Consider the following 23,904-nt stretch of genomic DNA (forward strand, 5'->3'; position numbering starts at 1 on the left):
TTGAAATTTCTGACATTCCAGACAATATTTTCTTTTCATTCTTAATCTTTTGCAAAAAATTTCTCTCTTCACCATTTCACTCTTCCAGGACGATACAATTTATGATTTTATTTATGATTTTACCAAGATTTTTCATGCTTGTTCTCTGCTTAGTTTCAAACTGACTACTGTAATACTATTTCTAGTAACAAAATGAGACATCATAATCTTTCTTTTCTTTCCTGCACAGCATTGTTAATTCATTATTGTCTGAATATTTCCTCCACCTTCTCTACATATGGAAAATATTTTTAAATTATAATTTAATTTGTTTAGGGTGGCCTTCTTATTAATTTTGTTTAACTATTTCAGTGTATTTTTCAGGTCTTCATTTGTACTGCAACTTCTTCTTCTCATACTGCTTCCATATAAATTATAACAATATAGGACAGCCAAAAGTATTTCTAAATGCTTAATTGGTAATTTCACTTTATAAAAAACACTCACTGTATCAAATACTTCAGCATAATTGTGTTATTAGGAGCATTTTCATGAAACAGAGGATTAAAAAAAATTAATTTTCATTTTTAGCATCCTGGAGAAGAAAAAACAGTAATGGTTATTGATTTTTAAGTTAAAGCAATTCTTTCCTATAAATATAATATTCAAACAAAACCTTTTCTGAGTAAGAACCTACTTCTAAGTTTTTTCTTTATGCAAAAATTTTTCATTTATTCGTGGAAAAGTAGACTTGGTACATCATGGTGCAATCTCAAATCTTTAATTTCACATGCCTTGAATCTCTTTCAAACCTACCATTTCTTCACATTTGTCTAACTGGATGTAATTTCATCACTTATGATCACTTATGATGTACTCTATACCCTAGCACAACAACTTACTATAAGAAAAATATTTAGAACCAAATCACAGTTATTCCTGAAACTCATGTTGCTGGCTTTTCTGTGATACCTGTGACTGACAGGAGAGAAAGACTTTAAAGTTTAAATGCACTAGGAAAAGAGTATCTACCCTTAACAAGGCCAAGTACCAGGTCTGCACTTGGGTCACAACAACCCCCCACAACACTACGGGCTTGGGGAGGAGTGGCTGGAAAGCCGCCCAGCAGGAAAGCACCTGGGCGCCTTGCTTGACAGCTGCCTGAGCATGAGCCAGCAGTGTGCCCAGGTGGCCAAGGCGGCCAACAGCATCCTGCCTTGTGTCTGAAACAGTGTGGCCAGCAGGGCTGGCAAAGTGATTGTCCCCCTGTACTGGGCACTGGTGGGGCTGCACTCCAAATAACTGTGCTCAGTTTTGGGCCCCTCATTAGAAGGCAGACGTTGAGGTGTTGGACCATGTCCAGAGAAGGGCAACAAAGCTGGTGAAGGGTCTAGAGAGCAAGTCTTATAAGTGACTGAGGGAAGTGGGCTTCTTTAAGCTGGAGACAAAGAGGCTCAGGGGAGACCTTACTGCTCTCTACAGCTGCCTGGAAAGAGGCTGTAGGCAGGTGGGTGTCGGTCTCTTCTCCCCAGTAACAAGTGACAGGACAAGAGGAAACGGCCTCCAGTTGCACCAGGGTTGGTTTATATGATTTTACCTTCTTTAAACATAGTTTGAAGATAACTCCTGTAGCACTGTCATAGCTTAGGTCTTCATGGTAGCAGCAGTACAGCAAGAGCCATTTCAGTTAGAACAGAATTAAACCAAAAAGAAGTGTTTGTTCAAATCGTGGAAAGGTATTTTTCCTAGGCTCACCTGAGACTTAAGGGTGACAGGATTACTTAAAATAAAGATTAATTGAAAAACATGGGGACATCATCATACAATCTTTCCATTGCATAGCCTTAGGAGTTTGACTGCAGCTGCTCATGTATGTGTAAATGTCCCCTCACTGGTGATTCTGATATGTCTGGAACTCATACATCTACATATGCACAGAGAGAGAAAATGGAAAAAAAAAAAGCAAAAGAAAACATATGAGGCAAATGTCATATTCTTTTTTAAAAATCCACACTACATTTATAAAAAAAAAATAGTTTGATGTAATTTCCGTTCTAGACTAGATTTATAGTTAATTATTGCAGTCTCAGGCAGTGGGCAGCAAAAATTGTATCAAAATTGGGTAAAGAAAAATCCTTTTTATAGTTGGAATCAAGGAAATCTGATCCTTCTCAAGTCTTACTTAATCCTAATCAAAAAGTGTCTTAAACCCAGAGTCATTAAGTTATATATTCTTTTAATTTTCTCTTCCATCCTCTTTCTTCAGCATGAAATGTTTAAATTCCAAATATTATTTTATATCTATATAAACAAGTAATTAAATTGATAAAAATCCCTAAAATTCTTGGTAGCAATAGTATACTCTGACAATTAATTACATATTTTGTTTATGTATGTAATACCAAACTCCCAATTTTTTTCTTTTTCCTGACAGGCTGTGTTCATTACCATTTTTTAATCCAGTCCCAGCTCTCTAATATCTTGGAGGAAATGAGGTAATCAATATTTCACATGACAACTCATGGTCAAAATCCCAGCACCTCTCTCCATTTTGAATAACTGATTTACCTAATCTTAATCCCAATATTTCTAATCAGGTCTGTGCAGTAACAAGAATTCCCAGCTCATGATAAATTCTATGTTTCTAATTAGTTGTAAATTTAAACTGATTTTTAAAAAGCTAAGAATTTTCTTAGAACATGATTTTTTAAGTGTTCTCTCTTCACAGGAATCATAAACAGTATTAAAATGGTAGACTGGTTTGCTGGATTAGACTGCCATGGAACTCAAGCAGAAAACAGTCCTGGAGAATCTGCTGCCCTGCCAAATTTCCAGCAGAAATTTTGACAGTTACCATGTCCTTTGCATGAATTTACTGCACTTGTAGTACCTTTTGCCAAACTATTCAATTTTTTTTTTTACCTTAGTCCACTCTGAGCATTCTTCTCCTGGTGTTGGCAACAATAAGCAGATGGAAAAAAGCTAATTAAATTATTTTCAGCAATGTCCCAATCCCTTCTCTTAGATGATCATGTTATTATTTAGAACCCTCTAAGATCTCTAAATACTTCACTAAACTTAAACTAATGAAATACTGGAGGAAAACATACTTTAATAATAAACATCACTTCAGATGAATTAAAGTGCCTTAGGAAAATACCAGATACTCCTATCTAAGGGGTCTCCTGTTGTGAAGATAGGTCCACAGGAGTTTATACCTGTATATTAAATCCCTCAATGCTTAACTGCATCATTTAATAAGTATTCCAACATTAATGAACTAGAACAAAATGGCATTTTATAGAATAACTGTGTCAGCCTACTGATTTATCACAAGCTTTCTATAAATTCCCATGAAGCTCACAAAGAAGCAATACAAATTCAAATGGAAAATTATAGCCCTGCTAAAACAATAATAAGAAACCGATCAAATAGAAAAGCCCCAGTGTACAAAACACTTACCTAGTTTCTGAGCATTAAAATTTAATTGGCATGTTAAATCATTCTCAGCTTTAGGGCCCCTCACAGAGAACTGTATGACTAGCAAAGCAAGAAGTAGGTTAGTCTATGTTTTTACTTTCATTCTCAAGACCCTGAAGTTTCAGATTGAATCACAGAATTATTTAGGTCAGAAAACACCTTAAAGATCATCAAGTACAACTGTTAACCCAGGACGGCAAACTCCACCACTAAACCATGTCCCTAATAACCACAACTACACATTTTAAAACACATACAAGGATGGTGACTCTACTGCCTCTCTGGGCAGCCTGTTCCAATGCTTGATCACCCTTTCAGTGAAAAAACTTTTCAGAATATCCAATCTAAACCAACCCTGGTGCAACTGGAGGCCGTTTCCTCTTGTCCTGTCACTTGTTATTGGGGAGAAGAGACCGACACCCACCTGCCTACAGCCTCTTTCCAGGCAGCTGTAGAGAGCAGTAAGGTCTCCCCTGAGCCTCTTTGTCTCCAGCTTAAAGAAGCCCACTTCCCTCAGTCACTTATAAGACTTGCTCTCTAGACCCTTCACCAGCTTTGTTGCCCTTCTCTGGACATGGTCCAACACCTCAACGTCTGCCTTCTAATGAGGGGCCCAAAACTGAGCACAGTTATTTGGAGTGCAGCCCCACCAGTGCCCAGTACAGGGGGACAATCACTTTGCCAGCCCTGCTGGCCACACTGTTTCAGACACAAGGCAGGATGCTGTTGGCCGCCTTGGCCACCTGGGCACACTGCTGGCTCATGCTCAGGCAGCTGTCAAGCAAGGCGCCCAGGTGCTTTCCTGCTGGGCGGCTTTCCAGCCACTCCTCCCCAAGCCCGTAGTGTTGTGGGGGGTTGTTGTGACCCAAGTGCAGGACCCGGCACTTGCCGCTCTCACACCTCATGCCACTGGCCTTGGCCCATTGATCCAGCCTGTGCAGATCCCTCTTGGAGAGCCTTCCTGCCCTCAAGGAGGTCAACACTTCCCCACCCTCCTACTTGGTGTTGTCTGCAAACTTCCTAAGGATGCACTCGATCCCCTCGTCCAGACCTTCAGTAAAGATATTAGACAGAACTGGCCCTGGTACTGAGCCCCGGGGAACACCACTTCTGACTGGCCACCAGATGGATGTAACTCCATTCACCACAGCCCTTTGGACCCGGCCATCAGCTATTTTTTCACCCAGTATAGAGTACACCCATCCAAGCCATGAGCAGCCAGTGTCTCCAGGAGAATGCTGTGGGAGACAGTGTCAAAGGCTTTACTAAGGTCCAGGCAGCCAACACCCACAGCCTTTCCCTCATCTACTAGGTGGATCATCTTGCCCTAGAAGGAGATCAGGTTCATCAAGCAGGACCTGCCTTTCACAAACCCATGCTGGCTGGGCCTGTTCCACTGGCTGTCCTGCACGTGCCACATGATGGCACTCAGGAAGATCTGCTCCATAACTTTCCCCAGCACCAAGGTCAGGCTGAGAGGCCTGGAATTCTCCGAATCCTCCTTCCTGCCCTTCTTGTAGACAGGCATTACAGTGGCTGACTTCCAGTCCTCTGGGACCTCCTCGGTTAGCCAGGACTGTTGATAAATGATGGAGAGTTGCTTGGTGAGCTCTTTCACTGGCTCCTTCAGTACCCTTGGGTGGAATCTATGTGGCCCCATAGACTTGTGGATGTGTAAGTGGAGCAGCAGGCCACTAACTGTTTCCTCCTGGAGAACAGGAACTTCATTATGGTCCTCTTGCCTGTTTTGCAGCTCAGGGAGCTGGGTACCCTGAGAGCAATTGTCCTTGCTATGAAATACTGAGGCAAAGAAGTCATAAAGTACCTCAGCCTTTTCCTCATCCTTTGCTGCAATGTTCCCCGCCATGTCCAATAAAGGGTGGAGATTACCTGTGGCCCTCCTTTTGTTTCTAATGCATTTGTAAAAATATTTTTTTGTTACCTTCTATGGCAGTAGCCAGCCTGAGTTTTAGCTGGGCTTTCACCTTTTTAGTTTTCTCCTGGCATAACCTCATGACATCTTTGTAGTCCTCCTGAGTTGCCTGCCCCTTCTAAAGGTCATAAACTCTCCTTTTTCCCCTGAGTTACAGCAGAAGGTCTCTGTTCTGCCAGGTTGGTCTTCTTCCCTGATGGCTCATCTTTTGGCACACAGGCCTGCTCTTGTGCCTTAAATATTTCCTTCTTGAATAATGTCCAGCCTTCCTGGACTCCTTTGCCCCCCAGGACTGACTCCCAAGAGACTCTGTCAACCAGGCCCTTAAATAGTCTGGTCTGCCCTCCAGAAGTCCAAGGTAGTGATTCTGATAACCACATTCCTTAATTCTTCAAGAACTGAACTCTACCATTTCATGACTGATATACCCAAGATGGCTTCCAACCATCACATCACCCACCAGTCCTCCTCTGTTTGCAAACAACAGGTCTAGTGGGTTGCCTTCCTTAGCTGGATTACTCACGAATTTTTTCAGGAAGTTATCTTCCACACCAGGAACCTCCTACATTGCTTTTTATCTATATTGAAATGTGTTTTCAGTAGACATCTGTTAAGTTGAAGTTCCCCATGAGAACAAGGACTAGTGATTGTGAGGCTTCTCCCAGGTGCTTATAGGCTATATCTTTTGCCTCTTCATTCTGATTGGGTGGTCTATAACATAGTCCCACCATGATATCTGTCTTGTTGGACTTCCCGCTGGTTCTTACCCATAAATACTCAACCCTTTTCATTACCACCATCAAGCTCTAGACAATCAAAACACTCCCTAATACACAAGGCCTCTGTATATATACTCTCTCTCCTTCCTTGCCTATGCCTTCTGAAGAGTTTATAGCCATCTGCTGGGGCACTCCAGTTGTGTGAGTCATCGCACCATTTTCCATGATGGCAATTACACTACATTTTTCCAGCTGCACAATGACTTTCAACTCCTCATCAGTCCTGCACTCTGGTTCAGGTCTTTCAGGGGTGCTGTGTTGCCATAAAACTTGCTTTTCAAGTCCCAAGATAGTATTCCAGGCAGTGGCATGTGTCACAGGCCGTATTTCCAGCCATCCAGTAGTCACTTCCACCATTGTAAGCACATGGTGCTTGGCATGGCAGGCTTGTGATAGTGTGATATAATTGTTCTGCCATTCTTTCCCACATTGGTATTTCAACCATTGCCCTCTATACCAGAAAGGCTTCAGCCACTTGGCTTTTTTGCTTATGGGACATGTTTTACATTCATGGATGATCTGTGCAATGACATCAATGGACAAGTCCATCCCTTGATCACAAGCCTGTTTATATAATGTACCCCTTCTTAGATGCCCTGATGTGTCATAGACCCATTAAACTATAAATAGCTCACCTTTATGTTCCCAGTCCAGGTCCATCTGAGCAGTGGTGGTGGTCCTGGTCCAGCCTGGTCCACCTGCTCTTTGTGTCAATGTTTTTCAGTGGCACAGCTCTTGGGAACATGAGCATCCAGGTTCTCCACCTGGGCAGCAATATGTTGCCACAATTCTGCAGCCCCATTTGGGTTTACTTCTGTGCTGCCAGTTAATCTGCTTCCATTGCTGTAGACACACACAGAGCATTTGCCACCATCCATGGGTGGGTATAGAGATACAGTATTGGTAATTTTTCTCATTCAGCCATAGCTAAAGCCAGCTGGATAGCTTTCACTTCTGCAGACTGACTTCATTCACCTTTTCCTTCAGCAGTTTCTGTGACTTGCCATGTAGGACTCCACATAGCAACTTTCCACCCCTGATGTTTCCTCACAGTATGACAGGATCCATTTATGAGCAGCATGTAATGCTTTTCAGTTGCTGGTAATTTGTTATACAGTGGGGCTTCTTCAGCATGGTTCACCTCCTCTGGTGACAGTCCAAAGTTTAAGCCCTCTGGCCAGTCCATGATCACTTTCAGAATTCCTGGTCAGTCAGGATTTCCCATCCAAGTCCTTTGCATTATCACTGTGACCCACTTACTCCATGTACCATCCATTGCATGATGTGTAGAGATTCTTTTGAACATCCAGCCCAGCACAGTCAGTCAAGGTGCCGAAAGGAGCTGTGCTTCAGTAACAGCTACTTCTGAAATGGCTTGAACTCCTTCATATGTTGCTAATATTTCTTTTCCAGTTGGAGTGTGACGGGTTTCAGATCCTCTATATTCCTAGCTCAGAAACTCCAGAGGTCAACCTTGAGTGTCCCCCAGAGCTTTCTGCCAAAAGCTTCATGTGGGGCCATGATTCCTGGCTGCAATGTAAAACATGTTTTTCACATCTTGCTCTTTTCAGTCTGGTACAAGTACTACTGTGCGCAAACTATCTCCTGTTTAATTTGTTCAAAACCTTGCTGCTGCTTGGGGCCCCATTCAAAATTGTTCTTCTTCTGGGTCACTTGATAGAGAGGGCTTACGATCAGACTGTAACCTGGATTATGCATTCTTCAAAAACCCACAAAACTTAAAAAAACTTGTCTTTTTTCTTTTTAGTTGGTGGGGACATAGCTGTTATTTTATTGGACACATCCGTTGGAAGCTGATGGTATCCATTTTGCCATTTTATACCTAAAATCTGGAACTCCTTTGCAGGTCCTTTGACCTTACTTAGTTTTATAGCAAAACCAGCTCTCAGAAGAATCTATACTATTCTTCTCCCCTTCTCAAACAATTCCTCCACTATGTTGCCTCAAACAATGATGTCAGCAATATACTTCAGGTGTTCATGAGTTCACCTTGTTCCAGTGCAGCCTGTATCAATTAATGACAAATAGTATGGCTGTGTTTCCACCCCTGGGGCAGTCAATTCCAGGTGTACTGGATGTCCCTCCAAGTGAAAGCAAACTGTGGCCTGTACTTTGCAGCCAAAGGGATTGAGAAAAACACAATAGCAGTATCAACTGTGGCATACCACTTGGCTGTCTTTGACTTCAGTTCATATTGGAATTCTAGCATGTCTGGTATGGCAGCATGATGTTGTTCAGGCCACAATAATCCAGTGTTAAGCCTCCACTCTCCATTAGCATTTCACACTGGCCATGTGGGACTATTAAAGGGTGAATGAGTCCTACTGATCGGTCTTCTGCTCTCCATTTGCAGGATCAGCTTATGGATGGGAATCAGGGAGTCTTGATTAGTGCGATAGTGTTTCTCAGTGCGCTGTCATGGTAGATATTGGCCCCTGCTGTCTGTCAACAACAGAAGGATCCTTTGAGAGACAAGGCAAGTTAGACAGCTGCTTAATCTTCTTCATACTCAAGGCAACTATATCAAAAGCTCACTGGTACCCTTTTGGGTCCCTGAAGCACCTTCTCCTGATGTAGTCTGTGCCACAGATACATGGAGCCTTGTGGTCAGTTGACCCTGGCTGCATGCCAGGTGCCCATTAGATTTGCTCTATCACTTCCCTCCTGAACTGGACAGTGGAGAAAATACAACAAAAAGTTTGAGGGTTGAAATAAGGACAGGGGGAGATCACTCAGCACTTAGCTTAATTTATTACAGTCAAATCACAGTAGGGTAATGGAAAATAAAACCAAATCTTAAAACACTGTTCACACCCCTCCCTTCTTCCTGGGCTCAGCTTAGCTCCAGATTTACTCAGCCTCCCTCCCCTGAGTGGCACACTGTGACAGGAATGGGGGTTGTGGTCAGTTCATCACACATTGTCTCTGCTGCTCCTTCCTCCTCGGGGGAGGACTCCTCACACCTCTGCTGCTCCAGTGTGTCTCAGACTTGGACAACAATTATATCTAAAGGTTGTCTAAGGTTTATTCACAGTTTTAAAGTGGATCACAAGATTTCAGCCGCAGTTAATCATTGACTGATTTAACATATACAGAGTGAGGTTAATAGGATTTACTATAATCACAACAGCGACTTAATTAGGGATCCAAGGTGGTAACATTCATTCTATTGCTATGAGGTATCTAAATCAGTTCACACACACATGCACACAGACACAAATAGAGGTATACCCATTAAAAGTTCCCATCAAGTTCAGTGAAATACTGCTTTCAGATGTCTCAGCATTTTTCAATAGGTGAGAGTTGAGCCTCAGGGAGTAGAAGATTTCAGCCCAGGCCCCAATGCCAGCTTTCAGTGACGCTTCTCCAGTTTTTGCAGACTTGAGAGTTTGTGAGTTCTGTGAGGTGTCCCACTCAGAATGAGATGCTGGTCACAGCCTGCTGTGGTCCAGGAAAATTCAAAGGGTCTCACCTAGGACCACTGTTCATAGGGTCACCAGATGACTGGCTTTAGTCATCCATAAATTTCCATTCTGGACACAATGTGGGTCATTAATCTTTCAAAATTCTAGTAACAATGGTACCGTTCCACTTGGGCTACGATTCAGGTAAGGAATGTTCCAGGGCTGTCAGGGAATGACTAATTATTCCCATGCTCATTCCCTGCCTTGGCCGGGCAACAGGAGCTCCTGGTACGGTCAGTGCTGTTCCCCACCTCAGCTGTGCAAGAGTTCCTGGTGCTGTCATGGGACACTTAAGCACTCAAATTGTTCCACAAAGGCCAAGGCCTAACGGGAATTCCTGAGATTGTAGAGGGGCCTAGAGGGGTAGGAAAGAAATGCACTGCCACAGTCTAACCTGTGAGTAAAGTTAATCAGTCTCTCTCTCACAGACTGATGGTGTGGTCACCTCTTGCCTCTATGTCTATGAACAGATCAATGGCATATTTGAGTTGTAATTTGAGAGAAACTTCTGGTTAGTCTATCTTTTGGTAAATGTGATCAAGCTATGCTATATATGCAAGGAAGTCTTTGCAACAGTGCCACCCATCTAGCCATTCTCCACACTCTAACATATAGAATAATGTTCATCAGCAAGCATAATAAAACAGAAATTAGTAAAATTACAATGGGGTATAGCATTCAATTCAAAGTTCCTGTTGCTGTTGATGACCATCCAAATAAGTTATCCCACCAGTTATGTTCTCTATCCTCACTCTTTCTAGGGCACGGTGTATCTTTTCTGCATCATCATGAATGATAATCAACATTCTTTATCTGTTGTTCTGGATTCATTTCAGTACTTGAATCAAGTCATCATGTTATAGTAGTTTTTTAGCAATGGAAGATTCATTCCAATGGGGGTAGGTAGTAAATCTTGATAGGATGTGTATTTTGACTGTAGCAATTAACAGAATCCATTGGTTGGGACAGGAGCTGGACAGTTGCATACCATAATTTTGATAAAATTACAGATATCGGTATTTGAGTGATTATATATCTCTACAGTGGTGTTTGTACATATAAAATCACAAAAGGCTTCTCAGACAAACACATCCATTTCTAACCTATGCAAGTACAGTTTCAGGGGGTTCATCGGGGTGTATTTCAAAATGACATTTTGTTTAGCGTCACAACAAATGTCTTGAGCCTTAATAGTATTACTTTCACAAATAAATGCCTGTTGTTCCCATACAACATGTGTATCAACATCAATAGTTTGCTATTTGTTCCCCCTTTGTTAGGCCCATATTCTGTGTTCTAGCAGATAGAGGACAGTTTCATTGTGATTTAATCCCAGCACAATGATTTGGTATATGGTGTATACTGAAGCATTGTGTATTGTCAAAACAAAGACTGTGGCTTTACTGTTGTTTGGGTCATAAATGAAATTAACTAGATGTCACAAAGATTGGAAATCTTTTTTGAATTGAGTCACATTATCTCAAGTTGCTTTTCAAATTTCAGGGAGTAAGGTGTCCTCTTTGCCTTCTCTTATAACTGCTGTTACAGTAGGTTGGACCCACAACTGAGAAATACGTATGGTGCAGAATGTACTATAGTTTCCATATTGATTGGCACAAGTAAAAGAAATGTAGGTGTCCACTCTGTGGGTCAAGCTTGTTGATGTGTGAACTGAATTTTATTCATGATTGTGATGACTGCTCCTGCGAGAAGGATAAGCAATCCTTCAATAGTCAACCTTATCTCCAGGGAAGGTTTGTTGGTATTATTACCAGTACTGTTTCTGGCAAGGGAAAACAATACAAGTCTTGGCAGGGTTTTTCCAGACAAGTTACTTATTAGTAGCTCAACTTGTTTAACTGCTTGGACTAAAGACAAAAGTCCCTTTTCCCACTCAGAGTATTTCTTATCTGTCTCTTTAAATGCAGTTGAACAGAACAATAAAGGTCTCTGATCCGTCCAGGGCCAGTTTCAGAGCTGTGTTCAGCAAAACTCCATTCTGCTATAACAGGGTTGTGGGGATTTACTGGTCCCAAGGACTGGTATGTCTTCAACTCCTGTGTTAAAGTTTTGACTGCCACTTCATGTTCTGAGTTTCATTTCCATATCTTTCCCTTTCATAAAAGTGAGCATAGTGGGCAAGCAATGATAGAAAATCCAGGTACATGCTTTCTCTAATACCCTGAAGTACCCATAAGCTGTTGTATTTCCTTCCTAGACTGGGGCACCTGCAACTGTTCTGTTCTGTTTTTCTTAAGGTATCTGGAGGAACCACTGCACTGCCTGCTGTCCAATGAGTACCCAAAACCTTTACTTCCCTACTTGGTCCCTGATACTTCTGAGGTGGTATCTCAACTTCTGCTTTATGGAGTGCTTCCCACACTGCTGTTGTCACTTCTCCTGTATATTAAGGGGAATCTCCTTCAATATCATGTATATGTTGGTAGTTTCACATCCTGAGGAAGCAAGACTGTAGAAGTTCAGCAAGCCACAGCATGAGCAATTGTGGGTGAATGTTTATACTCTTGTGGGAGTCTGTTAAAGGTATATCATATACATTCCTAAGTAAAAGCAAGTTTCTTCTTATCCTCCTCTTGTAGGGGGAACCATAAGGAATATATATTTTACATCTAGTGCTGCCATCCATAGGTGTGTGGCTGCCTGTAGTGTGGCTGTTAGGGTTGCAATGTGTGGTACTGTAGCTGTTAATGGGGCTCTGTTAGCATTTCAGTGCTGATTGAGGGTTTGTGAGTTCTGCGAGGTGTCCCACTCAGAGGGAGATGCTGGTCGCAGCCTGCTGTGGTCCAGGAGAGCTCAAAATGTCTCACCTAGGATCACTGTTCATAGGGTCACAAGATGACTGGTTTTAGTCATCCATAAATTTCCATTCTGGGCACAATGTGGGTCATTAATCTTTCAAAATTCTAGTAGCAATGGTATTGTTCCACTTGGGCTACGGTTCAGGTAAGGAATGTTCCAGGGCCATCAGGAAATTACTTATTCCCATTCTCGTTCCCTGCCTTGGCCGGGCAACAGGAGCTCCTGGTACGGTCGGTGCTGTTCCCCACCTCAGCTGTGCAAGAGTTCCTGGTGCTGTCATGGGACACTTAAGCACTCAAATTGTTCCACAAAGGCCAAGGCCTAACGGGAATTCCTGAGATTATAGAGGGGCCCAGAGTGGTGGGAGCGAAACGTACCACTGCAGATACACTACCTTAATATATATTTTGTATATGCGTACAACCTGTCTGACATTCACATGTTACTGCTCTGAATGTTGGAGATGAAAGGTCTTTTATGTGCTGATGCTGTATTGCTTGATTTCTATACTTCACTAAATCTTTAGAGGCAGCAGGAAGATGGCCAACACCGACTTCTTGCTTTTCATACACTTTGCATTTCTGAAAATTCAGATCTTTTACAACTGACTTTGATATTACATTGTTTGCTGTTTGGCAACCAGGAGCTCATAAAAGTATCATCTCTACCCTCATGTAACTTCAGGCTGCAAAATTTAGGTTTTCTATTTTTATTTCTATAAAGTAGTTAGTAGTTTTCTTGTCTTTCTTATAGTGATAGCATTGTAAGTCTATCTACATTCAGATACTATGACCTGTAACATCTTCTCCACAAAGCTACATAAATTATGAGCTTCTTGGCCTCTATCTGACTTTTCAGTAGTCCTCATAAGGCAGTCTAGATCCAAAAAAATTTTTCCTCATCATGCTGTTCCTCATCCTGGTGTACACGTATGTTAATGTAGTATCTTCTGGACCTCCTGTTAAGGCCTCTTACTCTGTGTCACTCCACTGATATCATCTGAAGCTCTTAGAGCTTCAAAATTTATCTTATTTATTTACTTATATTCTGGATTCCTCAATCGTTCTGTCTGAAATTGCAGTTTCTTTGATGCCTCTTCACCTCCCCACCCACTGCCCCTGCCATTACTGTGGCAAACCTCCCTTAACAGACCACAATTTAAAGAAAATTTTGAATTCTGCTTTGAATTCCAGACAGGAAACCTGGGATGAATGAAAAGGTTACTAGTTGGGAAAAAAACTAGTTCCACTGCTGAGATCGAAGTGCAGAGACTGGTGGGCCAACATCTGTCTGGCAGCTGGCAATGAGCACATCACCATGAGGGGCTGGTACCGGCACCCACGTGGCCCAGACGGGATAACCTGAAGCACCGGCACAGACCGGCAAGCGGCTGCCTGGGTGCTGGCAAGGACCTGGGGCCCTCAGGGGACTGCGGGGTGGGTCGCAGCCAGGCAGCACGCTCTCCATCGTAAACAACACCATATGTGCCAGCGCGCCTGTCGCTGGCGGATCGAGGGGAACGCCCGGAGCCCAGGAGAGGGCTACCAGGATGGTCAGGACTTAGAGCACACAATCAGTGCTGGTGCCCAGCTTGCTTGTCTGCTGTGGAGGAGCTGAAAGGGGGTCTAATGGCAGCCGGCAGCTGCTTGAAGGTCGCTGCAAAAGGCAACAAACTTCAGCTCTTCTTGGCGGCGGCATGCTGTTTAAGGAGGGCCAAGGGCCCCTGTCTGGGATGTTCAGACTGAACATCAGGAGAATCTTCTTCATTAGGAATGTGGTGCAGCACCGGCGCGGGTTATCCACGGAGGCTGGGGAATTTCTGGTGCTGGAGGTTTTTGAGATTCAGACAAAGCTGTGGCTGATGTGATCAAGTCTTGATGATAGTCTCATTTTGAGCATGAGGTTGGACTGGACAGCCTCATGAGGGTCCTTCCAAACAGCAGTTCTGTGATTGTAGTGAGTAAAGATAATGCTCATTATAACCATGTTCAAAAATAAGGCAAAACTAGCACTGCATTTTTTCTTCTGTTTTACCAAGATGAGTAAAATCAATATGATCGTTTACTGGTTTAGATGCGTGAGTATTTGTAACTGACTTGGTGGCCTGTTTTTCTACGAATTGATTTAGTTTTCTATTGTCATGGAAATACGTTAGATGCCTATGTTTTAATCTCTCCAAAGCTTGGCTTTAATATTTGTGTTGGAATTCTTCCCTTTCATGTATGCCTTTCTTCATGCTACAATCTTTTACTTCTGTAATTTTTGCATATGAGTTGAAGAAGAAGTCACTCAGTGAGTTCAGTTTCTCCCTTTGGCTAACTCATTCTTGTTGCCTGTGGCCACAATTAAAAGATTTTTATGATTTTCAGACCTGCCCAAAAAAGCAGGTGATGAAGTGGATCAAATAACCACATGTGATAGACTACTTTTAGCTCAATATCAGTATTTTTCATTTCTTGCAGAGCTATAATTAATTTCATGATTATTTTTTAAATGTATTCAGCTGTCTTGAATATCCACTATGCACACACTGAAAATAGAAGCCTGAAGTTAAACTTCTCCCTGGATAACTATAACACATTAATTCTTGTAGTATTTTCACAGTGATTGATCTTGCTGTTGATTTGCTTCAGAGTACATGCATTAATGCATACCATTTCATAATCCTTGTTTTCTTAAACTGCATTACAGCTAGATTAAGAAAAATCGCTAAATTATGAATTTAGAGTTTGTGATTAAAAATTTAATTAGAAACAGTTTGCTTGCAGCAACTGCTCAATCTCTGAGTATAAATGGAGCTTATTAATATTACTGTGGTGGGTTGACCCTGGCTGGAAGTTACGTGCTCACCAAAGCCACACTATCATTCCCCTCCTCAGCTGGACACTGGAAAGAAAATGTAACGAAAGGCTTCTATGTTCAAGATAAGGACAGGGAGAGATCACTCAGCAATTACCATCATGTGCAAAACAGATTCAAGTTGAGGAAATCAGTTTAATTTATTACCAATCAAACCACAGTAGGATAATGAGAAATAAATCTTAAAGCACCTTCCCCCCACCTCTCCATTCTTCCCAGGCTCAATTTCACTTCTGTTTTTTTTCTACCTCCTCCCACGCAGGGGGATGGGGCGTGGGGGTTGTGGTCAATTCATCAAATGTTGTCTCTGTCATTCCTTCCTCCTCAGGCAGACGAGTCCTCATACTCTTCCCCTGCTCCAGCATGGTCCCTCCCATGGGAGACAGTTCTCCACAAACTTCTCGAACATGAGCCCTTCCCACGGGCTACAGTTCTTCATGAACTGATCCAGCATGGGTCCCTTCCACAGGGTGCAGTCCCTGAGGATCAGACTGCTCCCGTGTAGATCCCCCATGGGGTCACAAGTCCTGCCAGCAAACCTGCTCCAGCTTGGGCTCCTCTTTCCATAGGGCCACAGGTCCTGCCAGGAACCTGCTCCAGTGTAAGCTTCCCACGGGGTCACAGTCTGTTCCAGACACCCACCTGCTCCAGCGTGGGGGGCTCCACGGGCTGCAGGTGTATTATCTGCTCCACCATGGACCTCCATGGGTTGTAGGGGCACAGCCTGCCTCACCATGGTCTTCACCATGGGCTGGTGGGGAATCTTTACTCTGGCACCTGGAGCACCTCCTGCCCTCCTTCTGCACTGATGTGGGGGTCTGCACAGTCATTCCCCTCACATATTCTCACTCCTCTCTTCTGATACAATTAGTTGTGCAGGGGTTTTTATTCCCTTTCTTAAATATGTTATCCCAGAGGCACTGCCAGCCATAGCTGATTGGCTCAGCCTTGGCCAGCAGCAGGTTCCTCTTGGAGCCGGCTGGCACTGGCTCTTTCGGACATAGAAGTTTCTGGCATCTTCTCACAGAAGCCACTCCTGTAGCCTCCTTTGCTACGAGCATCTTGCCATGCAAACGCAATACAGTTACTCATCATGAAAGGTGTTTGGTTAATGGCTCTCCCTCTACATACAGAACAAATCCAGTGCCGTTCAGATTTTTCTTGCATGTGTGCATCAGTGCTCATGAGACAGGTCAAACTGAAGGCCATGTCTGCTCTGTAACTGAAGGTGTGATTGTAAGCTGTGGGCATAGTCCAGCTTGCTTTTTCTGTATACCATGTATACCACAATATGAATGTGAACTGTAGTTTGACAGAGGTGGGTAGTTGGTGAACCAGTCTCAAGTATGTTATTAGGACTATGAAGCTATACATGACCTAAGTGGAATAATATACAGCTATATATGCTGTATTCCTAATTCTTAGTTTAGGTGTATAAAATTTTTAGACTTGCTCAGAACTTAGGTGCAGACAGTGGTATCTGTGCTGGGGAATTTATGAAAGTGGTAAAAGGCTTTGTGTAACACATGGAGAAAAAAGACATTTTTTCTTATTATTTCAACAGGCTTCTCAGAATATCAGTGCTCTCACAAAAGTAATTCTTTGAGAATTTCCTCTCACAATAGTGAGCTGTTTGTTAAAAGTTCAGGAAATAGTCTGAAGAAATTTTCTCCCCTGTAAATCAGTATCAGTTGGAAATCTCTTTCCTGTCTACCATTTATTGTCTACCATTCTTCCATGACCCAGAGGATATTACCAGTGGTTAGATAATTAAATTAAAAATAATGTCTACTAATGCTTAGACTTAAGATTTCATTAGGGCCTGACCTTCAGAGCTTCTAATTATTCACTGTTTCTAAGCACTGCAGTGTTGTTTTAAGTACTCATCACTTGCTATTAGCATGAAATTACTGTGAGCAAGAGAGAAGTATGAGAGTAGGGACAGCTGAGAGAATTCAAGGTAAATTTTCTCCTGTTCTCAGTCAAGAGGTGTATAGTTTCGAATCTCTGACTACTACTTTCACTTTATTTGGTTATTGGTATTTGGACTTTCACTTCCAAAAAGTGGTTAAGTTGTAGGGAAGCAAGAATATTGTGGGAAAGAAATTTGTCTAATGTCACTTTTGTCGGCTTTACAGGTATGAGTACCTATTTTATAATAGTGTATTAATCTCATCATAAAATAGCTTTCTGTTTACTTTTAAAACCCCAAATTATCTAAGTCCTAGAAGTTTTTACCTGCATTTTTTCATTCTTTTTCATTTTCTTAATAATGGTAGTAAAGTATTTTTTAATAAAAGTAAATTTATATGAAACTAGCTTATGGAAAGGAATTTATAAATTTATCAGATTAACATTATATGTAATTTATTACATTATAGGTATTTTTTTGCCTTGATCATAGGTCTCAGAAGTTCTCCATCACAGCACTGAGGATGAAGAGTCTTTCCAGGGATTGGAGCCCTATCTTGTACGGAGATTATCATCTCGTAACATCCAGCTTCCCCCCCTGGCTTTCAGGCAGTTAGAACAGGCAGACTGGGATAAAAAGAATGATACTGAGACTATTCCAAGGCCCACCACTCTTCCACTGAGGATTCCTCCTCTGATTGCCATTACATCTGCCGAGTCCAGCCGGTAAGGTCCAGGAATTTCTCCTTGATTTGTCATTTTCAGTGGGAGGTGCAAGACAGCAGATGCTGCTTTTAAGACAGAAGTTTATTTGTTTTGTAAATCCCTTACATAAGTGAAAAAGAAGAATAAAATATTAACATGTACATTTGAGAGTGATATTTGGTAATACTGCTTGTAGACCTTTTAGTCATGTCCAAATACAAACACTAGAAAACATTTTCTCCAAACAATACTAATACTTTATGTTCAGAAAGAAGACTTCTGGAGGCATGAAAAAACAGTATTTTGCTATCATAATAAAGGTAGAAGCTTTTTTTGTACACAGAAACTTTTTAACATGATACAGTTTTAAACAAGTTCCAAAAAGTCATGAGAGGCTTTTACCTGTCTTGTTATATCTACATTATTTGTAATGTTAATAGTTGAACGTATTTGGTTACAGTCCTTTGTATTCTAGTTCCTTCATACTACACCTGTGACTTTTTGTATCATCCATGCTTTCTAGAGTAGCCTTTCCTGTTCTTAAATGTTTTTGATATTATTTTATTTTCTATTTCTATTTTCCATTATGTGAATGGTTTTTTATTAAATTGTTGTTTACATTGGTGAAGGCAGTGTAGCCATTTGGTAACCTAAGAATATACATGAAAAGGAAAGGTGAACACACTGACAGCTAAAATGCAGGACTTAAGAACCTTTGGACATATCTTCAGAGGGAATACTGTATTCTGAATAATATGGCTGTGAAAAGAATGTAGGACTTATAGCACATGAGAAAAAGCATAAGTATTCATTAAAGTGCTATGGCAAAACCCATCAAATACTACCTTTAAATTTAATATTGCCTCTCATATCTTTTTACCACATGGGTATTTATATTTTTTGAATTAGTGAGACTAGTTCTTGAAAAGTGCTTCTAGAAACACTGACTACATCCATAAAAACATTTAAACGTGTAGGTTGTTTGCAAATGTAAATATTATTATTTGAAGAGCTAAATACAAAGTCATTTAGTAAAGTTCTGAAGATAGATTAGTGTCTCAACTTTTTTGTTTTCTATTCATGGAGGCTGGAGAGATCTGAGACATGGAAGGAAAATAAGTATATGTGGAATGATTATAGTTCACATTCCTGGCCTTTCTATTTGGCTTTGAAGCTTCAATATTATTTGGCATGTTCAGTGTAAACTGTGTAATACACAGGAGGTACTCTGCGTTTTGTTAGATTTAGTAACCCTGACTGAAAAAAAACAGTATGTATGCTGATGTGGTAGAACACTAGAAAGCAAAATGGAAAACATTACTTCTGCCCTATGAAAAAGTCTAAGTGACTATAGATTTCTGGAGATTGCATTATTTTCTAGGCTGGATTCAATGTGCAAGAGCAAGACAGTTTGACAGGTATTCAAAAAAATAACAAACCTAAAACATACTGGCTGTTTGGGGTAGCTATCTGCTGTACTCACAGAATGATTGCTTCTGTGAGTGGCTTCTCTGTGGCTGAGTCTGTACTGGGCATTGAGCCTGTACCAAGCATTAAGACAGACCTTTGCATCCTGTCTATACCATTCATTCCTATGGTTGGCAGAATGTTTTGAAACTAGAGAAAAGAAGATTTACCTACCAGTAAGTTTATTTCTGAGAGTGACAGGGAAACAGCAGATCTACAGACTGTTGAATGGAGCTGCCAGGCTGTTTAAACAAACAAACAAACCCAAACTGAACACAACAGCAGAAGCAATTATAATGTTGGTGTTTCTTTGTAATACAGAATCTTTAGCTTTTATGATTCTTTTTTAGCTAAGGAGCAGTTATGTTGCTACAGGAAGACTGTTGCTCAGGAAATTAAATTTCTCTAGATGTTTAATGCTGGGTTTCAGTTGTTAACTCTCTCAAGCAGCTACGTGCTTGTAATGCCAGCCAAACAGCTGGAGAAAGCTATCCTTTTATCTGGCATCTTGTCAGCTTGAAAGTACACAAACTTAGGGGACCTATTATGTCTGTGGAAATACAGCTTACCTCCATTGTCTTCAAAAGTATGGAAGTGTGCAGCTGAGAAAAGGAAACCAAAATGTGGGTGGGAGACAGGAGAGGGTTCTCTGTTTTCAGTGGGTAGGGGAAGAGCATCTGGGTCGTAGAAACTCAGTCTGAGGCAGAAGAATTTCTGAAAAGATCTTATATTACAAATGCATGTTTTTGGAGTAATACACCAAAATATCCCAGAGACAGCATTTTAAAACATCTTATGCTGTGATTTAAATACCTGGAATGTGCAAAACTAAAAACAGTGACAAACAGTGACAGTAAATGTAGTTTAGAAAATAAAATATACATTCTGTTCCTAAACATACATATACACATGTGCACACACATGCTCCCTTTTTTACTCCCTTTTTCTCTCTCATCTTTACAATGTCTCAGGATTATTTCCAGGTTTATGTTAGCTTTGTGGAGGAATGAGTTGCAGTAATTCAAACAGAGGTTCTCTTTTTTAAGAAAAATATGGCAGAGTAGTTGAAAATCTAGAAAGTAAATATTCAGTATTGTTTTTCTAAACCTTTCACACTTTGTAAACTCTTACTCTTCTGATTCTAAAGAGACATTAGTGTGTTGTCATTCCCATCACCCTGTCAATTTCTTTTCGTGAATAAAGGGAGCCAAATTCTCATTTTTTTCACCCTGGTTAAATGAGGCAATAACAAAGATCATTGTTAAGATGAAGGATTTATGTCTTACATTGAAGTTTCACGTACAAAATCACAAACATGAGCTATAAAAACAAGTGCTTGCAAATGGATAGACTGAGCCTGCAGCTGGTAACAGTTAGACTTGTGAAATGTAAGAACTGCCAGACTTTCTATGGGGAGGATTAGAAACAGGCAGTCAATTGCTTTTGATATTTCAGTTCTTCCCTTTTATTTTCTTTTTTAACAAGCAATATATTTGGCCTATATATAGAGACTATTAAATATGATATTTTACTGTAAGCTAGGACCACATGTTTTAAATTTTCAGTTTTCCTCAAATAACCATAATTGAGTTTACCTTAAATTTTCACAGTTTTCCTCAAATAACCATAATTGAGTTTACCAACAGTTTTGATGTAGGTAACAGCTATGGTGACATTTAAGATGGGGTGCACAGATAGGAAGGGAACAACAGCAGAATACTTTTGCTTTCACCAAAGCAGCTGGTATTAAAATGGTGGGGGACTGTCACTCTTAGGAACTCATTTGTTTAAGAGATTTACAGTATTTGATCTTACCTACTTTATAATAACTATTTCAAAGAAGGTTTACTTTCCTCTATATTTGTTTTGCCCGATAGCCACAGATCCCACCCTGATTCAATACTCAAGCAAATATTTGTATTATGATAGTAAGTGTGATACTGTAAATCTGATTTCTTCCTTCAAACACTTCAATATGATTTAAGACAGTTTGTTAAATCCATATGTAATGATGGTATTGGTTTGTCCAAAACTTCATGAAATATGATGGAAGTCTTTTCAGTCACCTTTGTTATGAAATACCTCTTTGCACTGTTTAACTTGGAAGAGATGGAATAGGAGAAGATAGGGTAGGATATAGATATTCTTGAGCTGGCTGGACTAGCATTTGTTGGACAATATGAATTGCAATGGCACATATACGTACTCCACTCTCAGTGATACAGATCCCAGGTGTCAGAGGCTGATGCAGTCTTTTATTTTCCCTTTAAAAGATACCTTCCCCCATGACAAAGGGGCAAACTCCCCCCGTTGTTGCTGTGAATCTTTTGTTCTCTTAATACATATTACTGACATAATATGATGGGAAATGTCATGTTTTTTGGATATAAAGTCCAGAAAAGTAAGAGTATATCATGTACTTCAAGACTTCATAACTTCATAAGGAGTTAGTTGAAAGCAAAAAGTTACTTTGGCATTGAGATGGTTATAAAGGCTTTCAGTGCAAAAATATATAAAATAATATTTTGTGTTTCATCTAGTTATCTGTAATTGAGTATATATAGTGTCTCTTCTTACTATTTACCCTATTCTTTGCTCAAACATCTTTTGGGAGAGGTTATTTTAATTGTACAACATAAGATCTATTTTAAATTGCTTTCATATGCTTATGTACAACTCAAAGCATATATATTAGTGTTTATGAAACTTTAGGGAGCTACAGGAATGACTTACATGATTGCTAATTTCTGAAGTATCTTTTTTGCGATGTTCCTTCTGTCCTAATTTATCAGTTTTTCCTTAAGTTAAGTTCTGTGAATTAGATAGGCACTGTGCTGCTTAAAAACTTCTGTGTTTTATTATCCATTAAAGAAGCAATCAAAATTCTCCATTGGAAATCAGATAAAGACTTGATTTAAAATTATCCTGGTTTTCTTTATGCCCTTTAAAGATTCATTTAAACTTTTTAATATCTGTTTTTGAAAAGAAATAAGTAGAAAATTATTAGCATCATCAGTGCAAGTTTGATACAAAATAGCAATACAGACTGAGTCCTGATTTCAGACTATATCTGTCTTAATGTCTACCATGTGCTTGCTCATTGTCTTTCCCCATAAGCGTAATACCTCAAAGATTAAATTTTTTCTTCTGAGTCAGGGCAAGAAAAACTTTTTCAAATGTTAGACAGCTTAAATGTGTGAATCCCGAGCCATATTTTTGCAGTTATTCATTTACTATACCAGCAATGTACTTTTTAAACAACAGCTAGAATTCTAACCAAGAACTTGCAAAAGTTTGAGTAGCCACAGTGCTTGTCATGGAGATTGAAGTAACTGCAGTGCCTGTCTCTGGGGTTTTGAGTAGCCATAGGGACTGCCAGTGGGGTTGGAGTAGCTGCAGTGCCTGTCGCAGGTGTTGGAGTAGCCGTGGATAGTTGCTTAACCCTAAACAAAATCTGAAGCGTAGTCATCATTCCTAGCAACAGAACCAGGACCAGAAATACCCTGGTCTCAACATCCCAAGGATATTCAAAATTTTTAAAGTTCTGAAATCCTTCTGTGATCGGCCTGGAGGAGAAGAAAGCTGCTGGAAGGGAAGGAGGGAGGGAGGGAGGGAGGGAGGGAGGAAGGAAGGAAGGAAGGAAGGCAGGCAGATGTCTCCCCTATAGTTTGGCTCTCCAAGGAGAAAAGTCAAAAAATGTAATTATTAATAGTTCCCACTAAATGGCTCCCCAAGTACAGAGGTGATGACAAGGCTGAGTACATATATCAGGTTAGTTTCACGACCAGCAATTGTATCATATCATCAGTACAAGTACAGCACAGTATCAACCTTAGCCTAGGCCCAAGGATGATAAACACAACAGGGAACATGTACTGCAAGTAAAGTATTAAATAGTGTAACAATGAAATCAAGTGCAGCAACTTTGGAAGCAAATAAATTAACAGTGTGACCAGTGACTATTAAACTAGTATAATAAATATTTATAACAAATTTGTTTTAACACACTCTAGTCAGACCTGTCATTATCTCAACCCTTCCAGCCCCATGTTGTGTGCCAAAAAGCACCATTGTGGTTTAACCCCAGCTAGCAACTAAGTACCGCACAGCTGCTCAGTCACCCCCACTGACATTCCCCCCTCCCCCATAGGATGGGGAGGAGAATCAGAAAAAGGTAAAACACATGGGTTGAGATAAGAACAGTTTAATAATTGAATTAAAGAAAACAATAAGAATACATCAACAAGAATTACAATAATAATAATAATGAAGAGGAGAGGGAGAGAGAGGAATAAAACCTAAAGGAAGAAAAACAGATGCCACACAACACAATTGCTCACCACCTGGTCACTTGATGCCCAGCCAGTCCCTGAGCAGCGATCGGCCCCTCCTGGCCAACTCCCCCTGTTCATATACTGAGCATGACGTTCTATGGTATGAAATATCCTTTTCGCTAGTTCAGGCCAGCTGTCCTGGCTCTGCTCCC

The 23,904-nt window shown here is 40.7% G+C and overlaps 1 protein-coding gene across 1 annotated transcript in view; it reads left to right on the forward strand.

Annotated features, from left to right (window-relative positions):
- Positions 1 to 23,904, forward strand: part of PDE4D (phosphodiesterase 4D) — a 621,455-nt gene that overhangs the window by 163,819 nt on the left and 433,732 nt on the right. Inside the window, exon 3 of the mRNA XM_055790457.1 lies at positions 17,740 to 17,972. Within this exon, the coding sequence (XP_055646432.1) occupies positions 17,740 to 17,972 (233 nt within the window). The remainder of the gene's footprint in view (positions 1 to 17,739; positions 17,973 to 23,904) is intronic.

The sequence above is a fragment of the Falco peregrinus genome, chromosome Z (assembly GCF_023634155.1).
Source record: "Falco peregrinus isolate bFalPer1 chromosome Z, bFalPer1.pri, whole genome shotgun sequence".
Classification (NCBI taxonomy): domain Eukaryota; kingdom Metazoa; phylum Chordata; class Aves; order Falconiformes; family Falconidae; genus Falco; species Falco peregrinus.